This window comes from Vicugna pacos, chromosome 8 (assembly GCF_048564905.1).
Source record: "Vicugna pacos chromosome 8, VicPac4, whole genome shotgun sequence".
Classification (NCBI taxonomy): domain Eukaryota; kingdom Metazoa; phylum Chordata; class Mammalia; order Artiodactyla; family Camelidae; genus Vicugna; species Vicugna pacos.
In genome coordinates this window covers 47,398,097-47,422,180 of record NC_132994.1, presented here as the reverse complement: position 1 = coordinate 47,422,180, position 24,084 = coordinate 47,398,097, and the positions used below count along the sequence as shown (strand labels likewise).

The 24,084-nt window shown below is 35.6% G+C and overlaps 1 protein-coding gene across 1 annotated transcript in view; it reads right to left on the bottom strand.

Moving 5' to 3' along the window:
* Positions 1-1,167: 1,167 nt before the first annotated feature.
* Positions 1,168-24,084, bottom strand: part of RSPO3 (R-spondin 3) — a 76,883-nt gene continuing 53,966 nt past the window's right edge. The window contains exon 5 of the mRNA XM_006200030.4: positions 1,168-2,387. Coding sequence (XP_006200092.1) covers positions 2,197-2,387 — 191 coding nt within the window. The 3' untranslated portion in view covers positions 1,168-2,196. The remainder of the gene's footprint in view (positions 2,388-24,084) is intronic.

The window sequence follows — 24,084 nt, the reverse complement described above, 5'->3', positions numbered from 1 at the left end:
ACATGCTGCATCAAATATTTAGATTATCTGCCATTGTCTGGAGGACCACAGGGTATAAGTCTTGAGTCAAAACACATGGGAAGACATGATACTCAGTTGCCACAACTGTTCTGTCCTGGTTTATTTAAACTTTTTTCCAGCACTGCATATGCAGGTATAGACCTTCCCAGTAGTTGCTTGTTGAAAGAATGAAGACAATGATCAACATGGAAAATATACAAAAATAATTTGGCCACGTATGCTTGACTAGATAAGATTGAGGACAAAGATGGTGACTGAAACCACTAAAAGCTCTAGAAGATAGGCATATAGTTCTACCTAATGTAGCTCTGTAGGAAAAGGTTTGTTTCTCCTGGTGACATAAATTGTAGCTGAAGATAGAATTATTTTTATACATTGGGAATAGATCTAGTCAGATGAACCACATCTCATGTGGACAAGGAAAGAAAACACCAGAGTAAGAAACAGAAACACATCATTCAAAAATTTTATATCTTGGAAGAGGAAAAGAGAATTTAGCCAAACAGTCCACAGGAACATTACAGTTGGTGGAGAAAGAGTGACCACAGATAGGCAGCCAGAAGCCAGATTCATTGCCAGTTCTTCAGAAAGCAGTGATCTTTAGAGACTAGGAAGCATGGTGGACAGAGTAGCTGTGTGTCCTTCTATTACAACAGGAAGGTTAAGGTGGGTCATGAGATTCTGGGGTGCATGCCTCCTTTGCCCTGGGCTGGCTGTGTCCTCTGTGAAATACTGGTAAGGCCTCCAGCTAGGGTGACTTCAATCCCCCAAAGAGATCCACAGACTGAGAAAATATGGAGAAGAAAAGGCCAAATGTTCAAGATGCAGAAAGAACCAACATACAAAAAAGATGTTAATTTCTAAGCAAAGAAAGGGGAGTAGTGAAATCATTTAGGGAGGCCCCTGGATCTGTAAGTAGAATTTTGTTAATTAAAATAAGAAGAAAGTTGAATAAATGGCTCCTAACACCTTACAAATACATCTCCATCGGCTCAGATAAAGGTGGATTCCAAAAGCCAACACTGAGAAATGTACTATGTTCTGAATGACATAGGATACAAAATCCTCTTTCCTAATTCAGGAATCTCAAGGAGTAACAATTTTCCAATGAAACAAACAATAAAACAAAATGAACAAGACTTGAAAAACTATCAACAAATATATTTATTGTGGTGGCTTTCTCCCCTATTAGATACACTTTGTTAGAAAGTAGTACCCCTTTTCGTTCCAGGTAGACCATCAAGCAGGTAACAAGATTGTTTTTCCCCTCGTTGAGAGAGGAAGAAAACACATGACTTTGCAAACATGTTATATTTTCCTTGCTCTAGTTTTTGTTTTCTATGAAATCAGAATTTCCTTCTAATAAGCATGATTTTGTTTTTGGAAGTAAGTTACAGCTACACGTTTACAGACTTATACAACCCAAGGGGTAGCAGAGGCTGAACCACACAGAGCTGACATAGATCGGAGACCTGTTCCAGGTAGTCACAACCCGTCACAGTTTTGTAAAGCACACAAGTCATCTCCAACTCTATGGTTGCTTCCACATTTTGCCTTTCTCCAATCCCGTACAGTATATTTATCTCTGTAAATATATGCACTCTCACGCTTCTTGCAGAAGGACAAATGAGGGCAATAGAACCAAGCTTATAACAGTTGTTTCTGTGGTGATAATTCCTATGATTCCAAATGCCAGGCCCTAATATGTGAGCACTCTCTAGATTTCCTGGACAAAACAACACTGTCTTATGAAAGATGTTTTCCTCCTCTGATCTCCTATTTCTTTAGAAGGGATACTGCATCTTTGAATATGCAGAATGATCATTTGCTTCTTGAAACAATAGCTTGAAAAAAAGGAAAAGATGTTGCTTCTCCAGATGTCACCATTATGTTGTTACATCTTATCGCCTACTGATAATTATGTACACAATTTCTTGTCTCTTAAAAATGAACAGAAGCACGTAAGATAACCATTCAAAAACATCCCTTCTTTGAACTTTTGGCTCTGCTGTTAACTATGCTTGTATGAAGAATATAGCAACTATCTGGAATGTTGTTTAGACTGGGAGGTAACTGACACGTTGTCCATCTGTGGTCCTAATGTCTAGAGCACCTGTCCTGGGCATCTGGTTGAGATAGCAGCATCACGAGTTTACGACAATCTCCTGGGACCCTCTAGTGTACAGTGCTGAGTGATACCGATTTCTGTTGTTTATCTTGCGTCTTTCGCTTCTTCTGCTGCTGTTTGTCTTTGTTTTCTCGTTGTTCTGGAGCTTCTCTGCTGGGCTCCAGACCTTTGCTCTCAGGTATTGCATCCTTACTTTCTTCTTTAAGTTTTTTTCTTTTTCTCTCCCTTCCTTTTTTCCCTGAAATGAAAGGGTTCATCTTTAAAAAAAAAAACATTCAATCATGTTCTACTTGGTTATTCTAAGTTTTAAAAAACCAGCTGAATTTCTCTCAGGTTGCATACCATGCCCAGAGATACCAAATATCTACACTTTAAATCATTCATTCAACTTCTCTTTATGAACGCTGTGCTATATTTCAAGCAATGTAAACGTGAAACACAAAGTATAATGAAGCAATTAATAATGATAGCTCTGAATTCTGGAGGGTTCTTTTGTTGTAAGTTTAGTAATTATTTTACATGGTAGCTACTTATGGATAGTTAATAGAAATTTGCAAATTGATTTCTTGCCATCTAAGACATTTATTAATGTGTATATGTAATCTGGCTCCTACACAAGGCACTATTTTGTATTCAGAATTTTCCAAGTAGCTGTTACATATTTGCACTCTGCCAATATATCTACATGCCATCTACTAGAAGAGAATCGATTTGCATAACAAATTTGCAAATAAAGGGTCATAAGGAATACCAGAATAATTATATTTTTATTTTATGTTGAAATCAATTTCCATTACAGATTCTCTATATGCAGGGCTAGGGGTGACTGTAACTTACCAATAACCCTATGGTATAAGCTACAAGGACAGGAACTCTGTCTCTATCAACAAATGAGTAGATTCTGGAATATACTGGAGTCCATGGAGGACCTTGACCTTTGAAGCATAGATTTGTTCAGATTCACACTTTGAGGCATTTTAAACAGTGAAATCAGCACGACTTTAAAGGTTTTGTTGCAGGAAAGGATATTGCAAGATAGACTGGAGCCAGGGTGAAGAAATGAATTTTATTCTTTTGGCCTGGGGGAACTATTAACAGTTTTAGAAGAAGAGACTAATTTGATCAAAGTGCATGGGTCTGGCACAAAATTAGATGAATTAAAAAAAAATTCAAATTAGTGAATTGACTAGATATTTATTATCATGTTAATGTTTAACATGTACAATCTACAGCATAAAATAATTTCTGAGCACATGGTTTTAGTAACATCCATTAATACACATATCCCAGTGAGAAATTACTGGTTTAAATTAATATCATAGTAAATGAAAACTAGGAATTAACTATTCCTTGATGTGGGACAAACTCTGATTGGGCATATCCCTGCATACTGAGCCATGTAAAATCTGAAATTAGTTTCTGTCTACAAAAAGTCACTTTGGACAAAAGTATTTTGGAGAAATTATTTGCCTGAGAGAACCAAAATATTTTCACATCCTGAAATAGGCTGCAAATATTGAGTTCTGTGGTTTGGCTTTCCTTTTCTTGAGCTCTGGTTACGGAATTCTAGGAACCAATCTTATTAATACCACACACGTATACTCGGCCAACAGTCTCCTTGGATTTTATACCACAGCTAGCTTTATCTGGGACTATATTTGCAAAGCCTTTCAATTACTTTATGAAAACTTGTGTTGTTGGGCTCAACATAACACATCTCTAAATTCTGGACCGTAAAAGGACAGTTAGCAAGAATGAGAATTCAGACCACCATAAAGCAAGTATCAGTCAAATTATTTTGGGTATGTAGGGATGAACAAAAAATACTAGAGTTGCCTATTATGTCTAGGGCTGGTTAGTTGTCCACTGGTTCACCAAGTCCACTCTTCTTTTCACTTAAAAGAATATTGCTGGATTGATAAAATTTCTATGGAAGAAATTAAGGTTTTGTTTTTTCATGCAGGCTTTACACATTTGAAGTGCTGATGTGAAATTAGTAACCAAATAGAAAAAAAAAACCAAAGAGTTAGTTTTCTTTCTTAAATATGTACCGTAATTTAATTTTCATAAATCTGCACAACTTGAAAGAGAGAAATGCTGGTTTTCGTGGCTTGTGCTTGATTTTCAGGACATGGCTGCAAAGGTTAGATTACATAATATTTCCATTTTGAGGAACATTTTGGAGGTGTTCAAGTTCAACCCTAAAAATACTGTCAGTGAAAATCATTCCAAAGTTCCATAAAAACTATTGACCCCAAACAAAATGTTATTTTTATGGAAATTATCCAAAAGTTCAGTGTTTGACATTGTTCTCTTGATGATGGTCCAACATCTTACAGCTGTGATCCCAACCATAATGTTTTGGACACATAAAAATATATTGTTTCTTTCTTGGTCACAGATTGATTTATATGTTTTCTAGCTACATGTAACAACATGCTCAACTTACACTGCATTTCTGCTTATTAGCAAACTGATATGATTATTTCTTAGTCCAGGCAGAAACATTTTTGGAAGTAGCTTGCAACTCAGTATTATAGCTTTATTATCCAAGGAATAACTATTTAGTCTGGGTGGTGAGTGAAAGGGGAGGCTCTACTGAAGCAACAGGAAACTAACACGTTGTACATCGTTGTTGCCCAACAGAGAGCTATTGCACAACAGAAAAGTGGGATTATTATTTTTTACAGGCCATGTGTTAGTGGTTGGAAATGCTAACTACCCTTTTGCATAAATAATATATTTTCCTCTTGTCCAAGAAGTAGAAATGCGGAAGAGTGGCTCTAGTCCATTAAAAAATCACATGCGATTTGGGAAATTTTGTAAGGTTTTCATTAAAGGGGATTTCTTTTTCTATCCTGGTGACTTTTCACTGATGTGGTCAGTAGTCATTTGTATACTTTTTTTGGGTCATATTGCAAACTAAGCATTCCGGTTATCACAATCTATGTTTGTGTTTTGTTATTCATTGATTATGTATGTGTATGCATACACATGTGCCAGAATTGGGTTGTAGAATGTTCTAGCGACTGAAACAATGTTCATCTTACGTCGATGTTCCAGCTGTGTAGGTGGTGTTTGGATAAAAGCCATCAAAAAGAAATTGCTATTAACACTCATGTTCAATCTGGGCCCTTGCATGGAAATGTAATGCTTAAGAACACTGTCTTTAGAGTCAGAAAAACACCATGTTTTTCTTTTCAAATTCCAGGTCTGCCACCTAGTTGTGTGACTTTTGGCAAGTTGTTGATATCTCTTGGGGTTAACTGTCTGATATTTAAAATGTGGATAATCGTTATTACTTGCTAAACTTTTTAAGGGTTGCAGGAGATGCTTGTAAAGCACTTAACATAGTGCATGGCACGCATTAATCACGAGAGAATGAAAGCTAATGTTATTAAGTCATTGCACAAACGTGAATTAAGCCTCTACCCCGTGCCAAAGAGTGTACTAAAACCTGGGGATACAAGTGAGATACGGAAACAGACACAATAAATATAGTCACACATTAATGCAAAAATAGAAGCATGCACAAGATCTATTGATCACAGAGCAAGGAAAGCATTGAACTCTGCTGATGGAGATCAAAAAAGAATCCCCAGATGCAGTGATGTTTGAGCTGAGCTTTAAAGAATGAGTGAGAGTTTGCCAGGCTGATGAGAGGAAAAGGGCACGGCGGGCAGTGAACAATATGTCAGTGGCATGAAGGCATGCAAGGACATGGCGAATCTGGGGAACTGAAGTAGACTTCCTTGGTTTGATCAGAGTCTATATATAGGATATGACCCGGAGAAGCTGGAATGATAGGCAGGACTTGATTGCCATTTGGGGAGTTTGTCCTGTGGACCATGGTACAGAAAGCTGAAGGACAAGCATCAGAATCTGAGAGCAGGGTTGAGTTTGGATGTTTCTGTGACTAGTTGGGAAAGGCCAGCAGGATATTCTAACATGTGACCTTATCTCCTATTTCAGAAACACTTCTGTAAGCAATACGAATCCATAAAGTGAGTATAGGCATATTTTTGAGACAAACTTTTAAAAGAGCAGCTAAAAATCTCTGTGCAGACCATATAACTGCATATTATTTAGGATTTTGTTGCAAATCAGTATCATGTAATTGAATAGGTGATTGACGTTTTTGAGATTCTGAAATTATTTTCCATTCATACAATAATATATAGTCATTTATACAAACACTTCCTAGGGCCTTCTGCAGAGCAGATTTCGAAGTGCAGATGACTTTGAAAAATAGATTCCTAGGTGCTACTTCCAGAGATTATGATTCAGAAATTCTTGTGATGGGCTCAGGAACCCAGAGTTGATAACATTTCACTCCCAGCTTATTCTTATGTGCAGCCACATTTAAAACCACAGCTGTAGATCAACAGAAGATCCAATTTCCTTAAAGATATACTCTCAAAAGTTTATTTCATATTATCTGATTTATCTTTTAATTTCTTATATTTTTTCCTAATGGATATCAAATATGTTCTTTGACTTCCTGTACCTACTAATTTTTAAGGCAAGTTTTCTGATTAGGTACATTTTTGGAATAGACACTTAGATATAAAACAAAAATGGGTTACAGATTGTCTTTTTAAAATATGCTGAAATATAAATATGTACTGAAAAGAATAAATATATTAAAAAGAATGAATAGAAAAGAAAATGAACCTGAATTATATTTCCAAAATTATGTATTACGTATTTAAGTTCCAAGTAAAAATAAAAACTACAGAAAATGCTCAGTCACCCTTTTAAATGTAATAGGGCTATTAATAAAAGGGCTATTCTCCTTAGAATCACAAGTAGAATTAATTTTATTGAGAATTACTCAAATTATGAATATGTGTTCAGTTTTCTGAGTGTTTAGAAATACCTATGTATATTATAAAAGCTGCTGCTTGGTGAATTTCTTGCAGAATACCACTAAGGGGAGCTATTGAGCTTTAAGTAGTTCCAGTTCCAAGACAAAGTTTTCTCGAAAAGCTAAAAAGGTATCTTAACACTCTAAACTGAAGACTAAATATCATTGAATCTATGATTCAAACCAATTAGATAAATATCCTATTAAAAGTACAGAATTTATTGCTAGGTCTTTTCCCTTTATTGGATGTGGAAGGAAATTCAATTGGAAAGCCATGGCTTTAAACCTTCAAAAAAACCAACCAAACAAACAAATAAAATGGTGTGAAAATGGGATTAATCTGATAATTTTTGGATCTAGAGTTGGACTTGATTTTTACATATAAAGGATGGAAATTCCAACTTTTTTCCCCTTTTTGTTACGATATCACTGAAGAAATTTTACAAAGGAGGAGGAAATTGCTACAGTATAACTTTTTCAGCAAATACGATTTATTATGTAAATACATATTTAAAAGTCTTTGAATTGTGGGCTACATAGACACAGGACAGCGTGACCCAGTGGTGAAGAACACAACTGAAAGTCAGCAAGGCCACGTTCTTTCTCAGCTACATTTTTCAGAGGTAGAATTGACTTTAGAAGTGCACTCAAACTTTTTTGTTTGTTTGCTTTTAATAAAATAGAAATACTTATTTATTTGCTATCATTTTAACCTAGGAATTTATTTTCAATACAGTGAAAATATGAAAGAATGAATAATTTGTTTTTTTTCTTTTTCAGTAAATAGACACACTATTTCTCAAAATGGAAATTAAGCAACTTGATTTATCTAATCTGTACAGTTGATCCTTGAACAACATGGATTTGACCTGCACAGATCCACTTATACATGGATAGTTTTCAATAGTAAACGCTACAGTACTACACAGTTTCTGGTTAAGTCCCCAGATGCGGAGGAACCCTGGATATGGAGGGTGACTATAAATTCTATTCGGATTAAATCCCCTGAGGTTGCTCAAGGGTCAACTGTAGTTTAATACATGAGTTAGTTCACCTGTATTTCTGTTTGACTTCCAAGATGCTTCTGAGCAATTACTCCCTGAAAAATAATTTGACATATCATTACATGCTGTACTAAATGCCACAATTTGGGAAATGACCATTTTTGCAAAGATAATAAGATTGAAATAACATTTTGCCACCAATTGAAAAGGGCTAATATAAGAGATATTAATCAGTTTGTGCCATTCTTTGGGGGATTCTGAAACAAGAGTGTCTTGACAGTAAGACACTGAGTGTAAATTTTAGGAGGTCAAAGGAGATAAACCTAAGCTTCTTACCATGGTACCCAGTGTCCTTGTCCTTTGTGACCTGGTCCCTGCTTACATAATCATCCACTTTGGAGACCTCATACCAGTCCTTCTCCTAGTCACCTCTGCACTTCACTCGCCACAACCCACAGTTTTTACAGATCCCACATATTTGATGCATTTTCCTAGAATGCATTCTCTAGTATCCTTTGCTCTAACTCAGACTTAAGTGTTTCAGTCTCTGCTCATGCGTCACCCCTTCAGGGAAAACTTACTCTTCAAATCTTTTCCTAGGTTGGATTATGTATGTTTCTCCTCTCTTTGCTTGTTAAACTCCCAGTAAGTCCTGCTGGAATAATTAGGGTGAAGATGACTTGCGTTGCGAGTTTTTAAAAGTAGTTAAAGTCATGATAGATAACTAAAATTTAATGAACACTTCCAAGTGCCAGGCATACTTCTAAGTAAGAGCAGATGAGGAAAACGAGGGCTCTTAACCGCTGTGCTCTTCTGCCTCCACATTATGTCTCAAGGGAGCACAGTGTGACCGCATCTTTGTATTCTTGTTTGATTTCACACTTCAACTGTTGAATAAATAACGAAAAGAAAGTGTCTGGGTGTGAACTAACATATTAAACCAGAGAGGCTTTGTAAAAATGAGGGTTTAGAACATGCCTAACCTCTTGAAATGTCAATTTCTGAACAGCAAGGTGCTCATCAGGAACTAACAGCACTTTGGAGTAGATGTTTTGTGTCAGTACCATCCAGTTACCGCGTGCTCTACACTCTTCTGTTTTACTGCTACAAATCTATTTTGGTTTCATTATTTCCACTCCTCTCCACCATGTCAAGGTAGGTTACAATATACATGTAATTTGGAAATTACTTATATATTTTATCATTCATATCTAACTTAGAAACTTTAAAACTACCACTGTGACATTTTTGAAATCCTAATAAAATTAGCAGAGATTTTTATATTTTGTTCCATTTAATATTAAAAAAAGAGAAAGAAAAACTGTATGAATTTAAATTTCAAAACTCCACTAAGGTTTCAATGCAGTCCCATTATAAATCATTTCATTTCATAGCAGACATCATTAATATCAATAATTATAACTTTCTAGAATCTATATTTCTATAATATACCTTCGCATAATGAACTTTCTATTCCCAACTCAAATACTTTCCTTATGAATTGGGTGTTGTCAGCAGACCTCTACAGAGTTTTTCCCTTCATTGTTTAAATAATTTCATTACTCACTGAAGAGTCAGGATCTGAAAATTTGAATTTTGGCCCCATGTCCTGACAGAACTTTCCAGGGGCCTTTCATCGAAGGTAACTTCATTCCATCTCAGAGCTGCAGCTGCCCAGAACCCTACCCTGGACGTCTTGCATTCAAAAGGGGCGTCAGCTAGAGTTCAAATGGAACTGTTAAAGATACTGGATATTGCATAGTGCGATGCCTTTCTGTTGTAAGTCATCAGTATTAAAAGTACAGTTAAAAGTGCAAGGAGAAAAAAGTACTCGAAAATGTATGACTCTTCACAATATTTACAATTTACTCATCATAAAAGTAAAGGGTATCCTGTATTTCCACATTATAATATTTTGAAAATACAGTAGGGCATCACAATTTATTTTACATGACTGTTCTGACTTTAGCATTCTTTTATGTGGGTTTATTTCTCTTGAATCACTACCTTTTGTTTGAAAGTTCATTTGAAATTAGTAATTTCAGTGTTGTTATTTTTCTCAGTGTAAAATTTCTTAACTTGACTTTGAAATTCTATCTAGCACATTAGGTTAGATTACAGAATTCTTGGAAACTAAATCACGTACAATTTACTTGTTGAAAATTTATTGACCTAAGCATGTTTGCACAGTGCGTTTTGAACTAGATCTTGGGTCTTATATAATTTTGTCCATTGGATAAGCATGTAAACTTATTATTACTTTCACTTGCTGTCAAAAGATGTGTTGATAAGTTTCACCTATTAAATCAGCCAAAGTTTGTTTATTACTTTTGCCGTGAAATTTATGACTAGTTTGTGAAATGACTATTACTACTCTCTTAAGAAAAAGATGACTCTGAGGTTTGAATGCAGTCCTATTATAATTTCACTTTATAGCAGACATCATAAATATCAATAATTACAGCTTTTTAGAATTTGTATTTCTGTAATATGCCTTAGCACAAGGAACTTTCTTTTCCCAAATCAAGTACTTGCCTTGTGAATTGCATATGTCTTCACACATTTTTTTATTGTTATTTTGGATTGATATTTTGACTGTCTCACACACTTTATGAATTTATGGGGATATGTGTATATTGCTTATCTTCAGAAAGGCAGACAATCATGTGGCTGATTCCACTATTTCAAAAACTGATAAAGCTTGCCTAGTAGTGTTGCCAGGTGTCCTTCCTGAAATTTTCAGTGGACACAAGTCTTCTCAAAATATTAATGACTGTCTCAAAGACGAATTGATGTGTTTATTTTTGTTGTAACGCTCATTCTTTACCTTGTCTCCCTCCTCACTGCCTATCCCCAATTCATGTTGGCTGCTGCTATCAATTCCCATCTCATATAGCGAGGTACAGAACACGGATGAGTCTATATAAAATAGTATTACAAAAATGGTTTACCACAAGATTATTTTAAAGCAGAACACACAGTTGTCATTCAGACCATCTATTGAGTGATCCCTTTGAGAAGTATGGAAAAACTATTTCTTCAATACTTCATTATAATTAATTTTAAAAAAAATTTCACATTCTTTGTGACAGTTTGCCTAATTTTGTGTCAGTTTAAGTTTTAACTGTAGCAACTTTATTTACTATATCAACAGTAAGCTGAGTACTGCCTACATGTAGATTGCTTTGAAAATCTGAGTCTTCAGAATGTTTCTTCTTGGCAAGTTTTCATTATCCTGCTAAATCTTTCTGAGTTGACAATCACTCGACTCTAGCCCCAATAATACATATTAAAGTAACAATAAAGAATGCTTAAATTTGCTGACTTACCCAATTTATTTACCTTAGAAAACCAGAAGCCTCCATTATATCAATATTTGATTCTGAAGATTAATAATCAATATTTTAAAACTTTTTTCATCCTTACATATTCCTCTCATGAGAGAACACAATGATGGCAAGTCTTTATGTAGAGCTTAAAATAGCACTGGTATTTGAATTTTCCTGTTTTTCTTTAGTTAGCTGTGTAGGCTTACAGTTTAGTCTTTCATACTTGAAATACAGGTTCTGAAATTATTTATGGTAAATATCCACCAAATGGTTCTTTTTCTCTTTTTTTTTTTCCAAAGAATCACTAACCCAAGAGCACTGTTTTCATCTTTGATGAAATATAGCTTCCCAATTAACAAGAAAGTCCTTCGTTTCAAAAGCTTGAGCAGAATGCTACTTGAAAATTCATTCCAGCTGGTTAAATTGAAGAACTGAAAGAATTCCAAAGAAAGAATATTCTCTTGGCACTTATCATTTGATTTTCATTTGGATAAATTTCCATTCGCTCAAAGAACTGGTCTCAGAATTTTGTTGTTCTGAGACAAAAAAAGAAGTGTTGATAGGCATGTTTGACTGTGCAGGACTTCCTCCCTTACCCAAATTGTCGACTCGGCTGTATTGACAGGAGGAGATGGCCTCATACTTGCTGACACACTCGCAGTGATTGATTATACAAGAGATGTTGATATTATTCTAATCTCTTTCATCATTTTATGCACTAGTTGACTCTGCTGTCTAATTCTCATTATACCATAGCCCACTCTTTCTTTTCTTTGAAAATCATTATTGCTCTATGGGGGAAAAATGTATCTAATCTGGAACATCACTGGAGGAAAAACAACCACCAAGTCTCTTATTTAGCATGTGCTACACAGTATTGTTAGTAAAGACGTCACACCCTTTAATAGCTATAATTCAGTATTTTCAGCTATTTTTTGGTTACCTATGGGAAGCTAATCTTTAAATGCACCTTCTGTACATTCTCAAATGTTTTCAACTTTGCTTCAGTATTTTTTTTTTCTTTTTTTGTTACAGAGTATCTCAAACCATTGATTTCTTAACTAGTTTGGAAAACATAGAAAACCCCACTTAGCCTCCACTATTTTAAAATCCATAATAAATAAATGTGTAAAAAAATATAGCTTTTTGCAATTTTAGTATAGTGGAGGCTAAGTAAAGTAAATAACATCACAAGGGGCATGTTTTACCTACGGCTGATAATATGAGCTGTTTGAAGTACTTTTCATCTTACTCTGTTGGTGCAAGTATTTGTTCTTAATTAGAGATACTTTTCACATGCATTTGTATAACCAACAAGATAGCTCCTTATAATTATTTTATTAATTACAATAACAATTCAATGGTAGTTATACCTACTTGAATGGAATACAACTGATTTAATTTCTTTCAAAGTTTTTGGCAGTTGAGTGTTCACTAATCTAGCAACATCTGCCCTATAGTTAAGCGAGATTAGTAATATTTTACAATACTTCATTTTACAAGTCTCACTGTACTTCCTCTTTCATTGTATTGACGCGTGTTAGGGTAGGGAGAAGAGTTAAGAGGGCAGACACATGTGCAACAAATGTGTGCGTATGTCTGTGTATTATAGGTCCCTTTCCACCACAGATGCCACGGTCTATTTTTCTGGTGGATTTAAAAATATCAATTCAAAGAGAGAGAGCCTGTTTTCCAGTTTCATTTTCAGTAAGTCTGAGAGGAGATTTTGTCTATTACAAGAATCCTTCAGAAACCTGAACCTTAAAAATTAGGAGACTGCCAGATTATATGACTTTTAACTTTTTCTTATCAAATATATTTTCTATATGTTAAATTAACTTTAGTTAAATTAACGGGTACTCTTTCTTTTTTGTTTTGCAAACTTTCAAAATGTTGTGGGAAAAATAGAACATGGTGCTCTAACAAGCATCTGATTAATGTAGAAGAATTTAAAGAGTTACTTTTGCTCTTCGGATACTCAACTTTCTTCATGTGGACTTTCCCTTGTAACATTGACGTTATCGTCAGAAGCCCAATTTCCCTCTTCTTTCTTTGCTACTAATTAGCTCATTTCCTTCCATTGATTTGATTGGGTCCCTAAGGGTATATTATATATATTATCTCATGAATTTTGATCTCTATTTCTACGTCGTTTTGCAATATGTCATGGTGATACTGAATTATGTTTTTTTTTTGTAAAAATAGGAAGAACAATGTAGTGATAACTGCAAATATGATTAACTTTTCTTTGTAGAAACTCGACTTTCATTTTGATTCCCTTTAAAAATATTTAAATAGGAAACACACAGGAAAGGTTACTTCAGGTGAGGGGGGTACTGCTGGGGCTTTTAGCAGAGGCGTCCTGATTCATTTGCATAATTTTGTGCAAAGAGAATTTGGAGGCATATGGTACACAGGTAAGCACTGCCACCATTGCTCCAGAGAACGTGGTAGCTTTGCCTTTCTCTTTAGCACAAGCCTGTACACAGTAGCGACTCAATAAATATTTATTGAAAAAATTAAATGAAAAGATGAATAATGCTCTTTTTTTCTTGATTTAATGCTTGTCATTCTGTTTGGGGGAGAGCTGGGGAAGGACAGGCATACAGAGAGATGCTTTTGGTGTTATTCTCACATATGCAAGTATGCTGTGTTTACCCAGTATTTTGAACAATTTGTCTTAATGAATGCCATTTCTTATTATGGAGTCCTCTGCCAGTTAGCCACTTCTGTTATAATATTGGCTTCAAGTGACTACAACGCACTCCACAGAGCTACGTCATGGTCGCTGGGAAATAATTTTGACTTGTCATGAGACCCAAGCAATGATAAATACCTAGAGTAACCCTAAGGCTAAGACCTTGGAAATCCAGGTTGCAACAGAGAGGCTACAGAGGATCCCTCTCTCTTCTACTGTGGGAAGGAACTTAAACTCTAAAACCGTTTTAGGCATTTGAAGGCTCTGAAGTTTCACTGAGGCTGGGAATGTGGACCACCTCTCAGCCCCAAACTGGGAAACAGTGGCCTAACAAAATTTTTTTGAGACTGGAGAATAAGAGATGGTAGGGGAAAGGGACAGACAGGGGGAATGCAGGAGGAGAGGAAGGGGCTTGGATGATTATGAAAGCTTGGAAGACAACAAAATAACCTTTTCTTCCTTAAATTATCTTCTATAGCAGGCATAAATGATGCTTTATTTGGTGGAGGCTGGAATGTAGTCTTCTTTTAAAACAATGAAATATGACCCTGGCTCATCTTGGCCCAATCTTGGGGCTTTGAAGTGGTACCACACAGTCTCTGAAGCTTGATTTCCTCTTAAGTTTTGAATGACTGTGGCTTTTGTTGTAATCCATTAAATTTTGCGTTCAGTGGAATTCCACCAAAGTAAAGGGCCATTGGGTAACATGATGAAACTTTCAATTTAAGAGGGTGTAGCAAAGGCAGCAAATGGCACATGTAACTCAACTAACAAAGCAAATGGCACGTGTAATGAGTGAGAGAAAGTCCTAGGAAAGACTTAAGCAAATGTGCTCAAAATGAAAGAAGTTGCGACAATTACTGAAGGAATGGACCCTGTCTTACTCAATCTCCATGAAAATGAATATTTATTGTTTAATTGAGTATTTAAGAATCAAGTAAGATGATCTTGGATATAAAAAGGTCAAATGAGATAGAAAAATGTTAAAAATTTTTTTAATATCCCATGTTTTGGGTTTTTATCTTCTAAATAACGTGCACAATCTTCCTGTGTCCCTGAAGACCATATGAAGGTAGACAGGGGCACGTGACCAATGATTGTATATACCTTTCCCTTATCTATATCAACAGGGAATTTTTAAGGAAAGGGTAGTGATCAAGAGATAGTTAAAATATTGGGGAGCAAAAGTATTTCAAGAAGGCAGAAGTGAGATCCACAGATTTGTCTCTCTGTTGTGCTGGGTGTTGCGGCAGTGGGCTGGGTGGGAAGCAGAATTCTTTCTTCTCCATTATTACACCTTGGCCACCTTTAATCAGGTACGTTTTTGGGCCCTGCCAACTCTGTTGGTACTTTTCTTAGCTGCAGAGGTCTTGAGCTGTGAAGCACAAAAGGCTGTCTCCTGGGCAGCCTTCCCTAGGTATGAACAGGTCTGGATGTGGTTGTAAGAATCTGTCCTAACAGAAAACAATACCAGTGATCTCCAAAAATCAACAAATATTTCAGAGATTGCCGAGTTTAATAGATGATTTTCACTACTGCTTACAACACATAATAAGCAGCTGTATTCTTTATGCATGTGAATATATTTAACATGGATCGTGCATGGATTAATATATTAACATATTTTGCTGTACTAGCTGTTAAGCGTTTTGAAAATCACTCCTTGCCTATATACATCCTTCAGGATACATTTCAAAGCCTGCTTTCTCCATGAAGCCTTCTCCAGTTATTTTCCAGCAGGTGAGTAAGGATGCAGTAAAGTAAAGCTGCTGTGACCTTGGACTTTGAAGTTAGACAGATCTGAGTCTGACTCTCTGCCAAACCATTTAGTCATTGTCTATCCTTGGGGGATGTTACTTAAACTCTGAAGACCTCATTTTAAAAAAATATGTGCTTAAAAATATGTGTGGCATTAAATTAAATGTCAAACATCTGAAATGGGTTTCAGACAATGTGCATTAGAGCATGGCTATATTACTTCACAGCAACGTGACCTTAAGGGAAGCGCTTTCTGTGCTTCAGTTGCCTCATTTATAAACTAGAACAGATAATTCCTACTATTCTTACTATTTGGGGTAGGTGTGAGGGACAAATGATATATGAGTACTTGGAAAACACCATATGTCTCATGATTATTTGATCACATCACGCTCTTTCTTGATCTTGTGCCTTAGATGCTGCTCCTTAACAGAAAGCTTCTTTAGCTGGAAAAATTCTACTTGTTCTTCAAGAGCCAGTAAACACTACCTCCTCCGCTTCCAGAACACCATACTCATCTGTCTATTTTGTCACTATTTGTTTGCAGTCAACTCTCACATGAGATCACCAACTCTCAAATGAGTCTCATACAGACTTGTGTCTCTTCCCAGTCATTTTCACTTCTGGCATCTAGCATAGTTCCTGGCATAGAGTAGTCACTCAATACATGAAGTCCAATGAAAGGATGAATAGAGCCTTCAACGCCAGAAATGTGCAAAGCAAGACACGTGGTGACACCACTAGGCTTAAACAATGAGAGTTAAATGGCAACTCTATTCATAAAAACAAATTTTCTAATAGGACATCAAGTTACTTATTAGACTGACTTTGCCTTTGTCACCATTGTATTGCTTTGTCAGTTTCTTTATGTTCTTTTTAGTAAAGGAATCTTTGCTTTTGATGATGATGTGACCCAGTAAATAAAATTGTTCTATATGAGGCATGGTGTCGTTGCATCACCCCAGCTGGGAGCAGTGAGGATACAAGGCTTACTCCCAGGACCATCGCATCCAGCTTCCAATATTCTAGGCTTCAGTCTGTCCCCTGATTAATATGCATAGCACATGCATAATGAGTTAGGGATGATGGATTTAGTCATATTTTCTGCAGTCTGTTTATGAGAAGGATTAACTTCCCTTTTTAAATCAGTGAAGGAGAATCAGAGGGGACACATAGACAGAGTAGTGAAAGAACTGGGCAGACTTAGCTGAATCCATAAACAGGTTATTTTTTTGGAGGAAAACATCACTGTGAGTGTTTACTTCATAAGAAGGAGCAATGCCAATTGATGTTTGGTCCTTGGCTTGGTAAGGACTTAAGGTTTTACCTAGGGTTTATTTAAGTGAGTATTATGTAAATTGGGGGCTGTTTAAATTTCTAAGAAGCATAACTGGAACAGCCCTGTGGTAGGCAGAAAATAGCTTCCCAAAGATGTCATATCCTAAAGCTAAAACCTACAAATATGGTACCTTACGTGGTAAACAGGAATTAATATTGCAGATGGAATTAAAATTGCTAATCAGCTGACTTTGAGAGGGGTAGAATACCTGGGATTATCTGAATGCACCCAATCTAATTTCATGAGTCCTTAAAAGAACTTAAAAGGAAGAAGAGGCAGAAGAGAGGGTCAGAGAGATGCTTTGTGAAAAAGGCTCAACCTGCCATTTGTGGCTTTGAAGATGGAGGAAGGGGCCATGAGCCAAGGAATGTGGGCAGCCTCTATAAGCTGGAAAAGGCAAGGAAGTGAATTCTCTTCTAGAGCCTCCAGAAAGAAACATAGCTCTACCAACACCCTGATTTTAACCTGATTAGGCCTGTGTTGGTCTTCTGACACACAGAACTGTAAGATGATAAATTTGTGTTGTTTAAGATACTATTTTGGGTAATTTTTGGTAATTTATGGCAGCAGTAGAAAACTAATATGAGCCCAAACTTTGTAATGGTTTTCTTATATTACAGTTCATAAATAAATGCCCAAAACAGTTTGGAAGACCACTATCCCACTATTCAAATGCTCTCAGTAACCTGAATGGATCACCTAGGTTCTGAACAGCATCTAGCTTTCTACGCACTGTTACAACATTAAATTCCTTTCTGGCAGCTTTATTCCTAGAAATTTGGGTGAACTGAATTTACTGACGACCAAGTGCAAAATAATAGATCAAAAACAGCCAAGTGTCAGAAATTTTTTTTAAAGAAGTTCATACCTTGAATATTGATCTAATTCTTATGAGAACTCAAAATTTGCTTTTTGTAAGTAAAAATGTTGTGATTCATTATAGGCCAAATTGTGAAACAAGACAAGCCTTCCCCATCTTATTTTTGCATATATGGTGGATATGTTTTCAGTGTCAATTTGTGAACGAGGATTCCTATTAAGCAGAAATTCATCTGGAGTGTATCATCTGCAAGATCAGCTTTAAGAGAAATGAAAGAATGTGAAAACAGGGAGATTCTTTAAGAATGAAATTATGCCTTCCTCCATGCGCCCACACCAATGTGGCTACAGAACTTTGGGGAATTTATTTCAATGTTGTCTGTACTCACAGTGTTCCTTGCTTCAGTTCTCTCTATCAGAACCTCCTGAGGTCAGAAAGTTTTGCCCTTTTCAGAGGCTTTTTTCAGCCAGCAAAGACTTCTGAGCTAACCAGAAATCAAAATGGGATGCTGCGTTATGTCAGAACTGCATGTTTAGTCTGCTTTCCTAGAAATAATCAAGAAAAGTTATATGTGAAAAGACACAGATGTTCCCTTCTCAGCAATATTTTCATACTTTTAAAGTATAATATGAAAAAAATCTAGTTGAAATCTAGAACAATATGTATTTTGTATATCCACGTATTTTATTGATTTATAAAAGTTCACAAAACATAAACTATCTAAGATTTTATATATATATGTGTGTGTGTGTGTCTATATATATATATATAAAATATGTAACTCAAGGCAATAAATGCTGTATCATGTTGATGTTGACCCTTAGCCCAGCATGTCTTTCTTTGAAAATTCATAGGAAATGGATATTCTACTATTTATTCTGCCTTACGATTGAGCACATTTGTAGCATAGAGAATATATTTTATTTATCAAATTTTCAATCATTTTAGGAACATCTTTGAAGGGGTACCTAAAATTTAAGTTGCCCCAAATTTAATCATATTACTTATCTTTCATTTTTATAATTATCTGAAAAAATAGGGCTCAAATTAAAGCTGCCTTTGTTATGAGTTTAGTAACTAAGAAGCATGTGTTTATATCTTAGAGAATTTCAAAGAGATTTTTGTAGCATTGTCCAACCCATATTCTATAAAATGTCTCCATTTGTCAACTATAATATAGTCTACATTTAAAAGTCTACATGGTGAAATAGAATCGTTAATATTTTAATATTTGGATTCAAGATAACTGTAGACTTTCTCATAGGACATACAGCCCTAGAAGAGTAGCTAAGTAAATACTTATTAATGTTTTATGAATACCAGGCTCATTTTATACTTCGTTTGTACTTCAGAAACAAGTCAAATGACTACATCCCACATTATGAGACTAATGCTACTGAAATAAAATGTATTATTCTATCATTGAAAAAACCCAGCAAAACCCCAATAACAAAAATAAAACTTCAAGACCATTATTTGGCTCTCCCTGACTCCCTTCCCTGCACAGCCATTAAATAATTGACTTTTGAGGAAAAACAAACACATTTGTAAAACATTTGGCTTCTAGTAAGTCCTTTCTCCCTTTGTCTTTTCATTTTTTTCACTCAAGTTATTAAAAAGTGAAAGTAGATGCAAATCTTTTAAATTTACATTTTTTAAAAACTTCTTTTCAGTTCCTGTTTACCATTTTAGATTTTCATCCAGCTCTGGTTATTCATTCTTACAGTTTGTGAAATACCATGTTCACACTATATTGAAAATTCTAATAGAATATAGAGTTAAGTTCTTGAGACCAGAACTTATTAATGGCATGGAACATTTGGTGCCTACTTCAGACTGATTCCAGATTACATTTGTATCCATGTCCTCTTTTTGACAGGGCACAAACCCGCTGCTGTCTCTGGGTGAACACATAGCTCCTATCTGCTGGATGGCCAGCTGGGTTTAAGAAGGAGGTGGAACCTCACGGTTGACAGCTGCTGGATGAACGTGTCTCTTCTGTATAGCTAAGATATGGAATTGTCATCGATAAGCGTTTGGTACAATTTGGTAGCTTGAAAGACTGGAAATTCACATTTGTGCTATTTAAGCAGATTTTTAGTCTCATTGGCTTATTCCCAAGAATTGGGTAACATGTTATAGTTTTTGATGATTTGTTGGTTATTTGTTATTCTTCTAAATTCCCAAAGAATGAGCAAAATATCCAGTGGGAACACTGACGTGAGCAACAGACTTAGCAGTCCTTTCACGAACCATCAGCCGTGGCACATCACATTAAAAACCCCAAAGGCAGGCCAATCTCGGGTCAGAATTCTCCCCAGTTAGAGGAAGGCTCTACCATTAAGGAAAGAGTAAATTCAAAAACAGTCTTGGCTCAAAATGTAAGGTTTGAGAATCTTAGGAGAATGGAGGCATGGTGGGGGTGGGGAACAGGTCGTGTTTATTGGAAATAAAAATTTGCTGCCTCAGAGAATCACAGGGATTATCAAGAGTATAGTAATTCAGCTACAAGGAATTCATATGTTGTAACAGGTGGCACCTGAGTTAAATGAAGATGAACTTTGACCTTTATTTGAAATTAAATAAATATGTAAACCCTAGAGTACAATATTTCTTCTTTACATTGTGTCTTGAGGTTTTTCATTGTCCAAACCCTGGAATATCATAAATTCATCCTAAATTACTTTCTGGTGACTCCTAAGATAAAGTACTATATTTTTTTCCTTCTTAGACATTAAGACACATTGTACTCTTTTAAAGGCTTATTCCTTCCATCTGTTTGACCATAACAAGAATAGTCATGAAAAATAGCTGACCTAAAACAAGTGGGATATTAAGACCCAAAGAAGTTGATAGTAAGGAGTGAGCCTTTAGGTCTACTCACACAAAAAAAGGAAATAACAAGTTCCCCAACATTGGAACTCCAATTCCTTTTGTTACAGGCTTGTACTTCGGCTGCTTTTTCTGCTTAGTCATTGCTTTAACTCCCACTCTGAGATTAATTGCATGACCCTTGGAGATGAATGATCTTCCACTTAATCTTAGCCAATGCAATCTGGACAACCTCAGGGTTGGTGAGGCTCCTCTTGGGTGGTTTTCATTTGTTTTAAGAACATTAAAGTATCTCATAAATCTATATTTATTATATTGGTGAGTAATCTACTGTAATTAAATATGAAATGCCGAAGACAATGTTAAGGTAACATGGGGGTCACAAACCTCTTTTTATGGTGGTTTCATGGCTGCAAAAATATTCGGGAATTTGCTTTTGTCTTTATGTCTGCATCTGTTTAACATTACAAAGCATCCACCAGCATATCATTTTCAAATGGGCACTTTATAAGTGTTTTAAAATAATAATGATTTTTTTGATGATAAATACACACTGCTTATAACAAAAAACAATTAAGATGAGTCTTGGAGAGAATACAACTAATAATAGCTAATACCCTCATTCAATATAAAGTGTCCTCACTCACCAGTATGAGAAAATTTGGTGAGCCAGTCTTAAAGAATACCGTATTTAAGAATAGGTTTGACACCAGATCTATTCTGACTGGTTTTCAGACTGAGACTAGTATGGCAATACAGAAATCAGGCTAAGTAATAAAAAAGAACAGCTCAAGTCCATGAGTTTGGGATCTATGATTTAGAATGAAGCTATGATAAATGTGCTAAAATTGACCTTTGCAATATTGTCAGGGAGAAATAGGACTTGTTATGCAAATTAATATTGGAACAAACAGTTGTTTTAGAGGCATTTAAATTATCAAAAACACAAAGTTTTCCAGCCCTTTATATTATTTATGAAAAAAAAATCAATGTTTGCAGGAAGTGTTATTTGATAACTGAAAAAGCCATCTAACCAATTTTCCCTTGACAGCAATAGATTAACCATATGTAATTGAAGAAAGTTTTTCAATTGCATGTATTTCAAGTATGTTCTGTGATTCACACCAGCAAGGCTCTTTTTGGGGATTTTCTGAGCTTTCAATATTCAGCAAGATGCACCCCCCCCCCGACTTCAACAAAAACTAAATACTGTGCTTCGGGGCTTTGTCTTCAGTAAAGGAACTCTGTTTTCTAAATTAGACAGATGAACGAAACTAAACAAATGGGTATACCCAAGAGAAGGGACACAAAGTGTCAATTACAGGGATAAAACTACAAATCAACGAATAACACATACCAGGAAAAAATAAATGTTAGAGGTCAAATGAATTATAGAATGTAAAGAGAGTGAGGTGAGCAATAAGTGTTTTCAATAAGCTGAGAAAAGTCACCTCTTTTTGTATTGAAATGTGCTACAAAATCTATTCACTAAAGAAGTTTTAAAATTGAATAAATGTTCATGTATTTGTGCTTAAAAGTCAGGGATACAGATGAAAGACTTCCTTACTCATATGATTCCACGGCTAGTTTAAAAAGTTAAGATAAAGCTGCCCAAGGGAAGAAAGTGTCTCTGTAAATCTAAACACTATTTCTATCAGACATCCTCGCAAGCTGGCCTAGGAAAATTTAATTGAGTACTTCAATGGAAATCTGTTATACCACTGAGAATAAATACAAACAGATCATAAAATAGGCTTTGTTAAAGAAAAATGTGTTGGTGACTGTGTTTCCAATTCTCTGACTCCATACATACTATTTTTAATTACTGTGTAGCATGCGCATACTTAAACTTTGAAGAGAGTTAAATAAGAGCAGTTACATTCTAACGGCTCCAGAGAGTATGGTGGCAGTGAGGTCGACTTGTTTATTTTTTTTATTTTTTAGGGAAGAGGCGGGTAATTAGGTTTATTTATTTATTTATACAGAGGTACTGGGGATTGAACCCAGAACCTTATGCACGCTAAACAGGCATTCAACCCTCCCCTTAGGTTGACTTATGAAGCCATGGTCCACATCTTCCCACAGGACAGCAGCAACAAAATAAAATTCAGCATAGAAGCAGTTTCCTAATATGGCTATTACTTTGATTTCTTAACATTCCATGTTTCTTTCGCTTTCTTCACACCTCTTGGTCTTTTCCTGATGGGAGCATATCCACTATTCAAAAAACGAGCCTAAATGAAGTGTTTGTAAAAACACACAGGCCATGCCAAATGGTAACCACCAATTTGTTCTTATTTCCATTAGTCCATCCTTGAATTTGAAAATCTCTAATTATGTTTCAAGTCCTTCAGAAGGCTTAATAGATCACTGGTAGGTTTTTACCGCATCTTAATTCTGAAAATCTGTATATAATTTAAAGGAAACATATCCATGTGTTTCTGACTAACTTGCCATTAAGCTTACTTTGTGAGCTCAATTTCATGTTTAAAAAATATTTAAAAGCCTCTTAAAATTGTTAAGCTTTTGCCGAGAGCAAGGTATTACAAACACGCACACCATTAGGAATGGGTTGGTCTTTGACAGCCCAAACTAAAGTCTGTAAATAGATATCTAATAATACTATTAGAGGAAATACATGCTCCCATCTCTCTGCAAACAAATAGCTTCCTGTACTCTCTTTGCCTATTTGGATGAGCATGCCATACATTTATAATGTTATAATGAAACTTTTATTCTGTTAACAGTTTCCCTTGTTTTCAGAGTTAAGCTAGTACATCCTAGGAGGAATTTTGCACCATCGCCCTAGACTCAGTCTCACGTGCCTTCAGCAGATGTCTACAGCAATTGAGAGCAGCATGTGATTTTTCCATATAGTCGTGAGTTCCCAAAGAACAAACCAAAAGTCATGCTGCATCTGCTTTATTCGTACATGCACATTGTGTTCTCTCTTGGAACTCTATCCTCTTACAGCTTGCTTCAGGCTTGGAAGCCTCCTGGGCTGGGAACTTTGCTCCACGTCTGGCATATCCACTGACTCACACGACACTTAGGAGAGAATATATACTTTGTAAATTGAGTTGAAAATCTCAACCTTTGAAATACATGTTTTTAGTGAATTTCATTTTATGTCTTCATTGTTATTTTATAGTAGTTGGATGGGGTATTAATTTTCATAACCTTTTAAAAAGCCAAACAAAAATCTTTATTGGGTTCCATATTTAAACATAACCCTGTGAAAACTGCATAAGGCACTTAGAGCCTGAAGGTCGCTGACTCTATTGACTG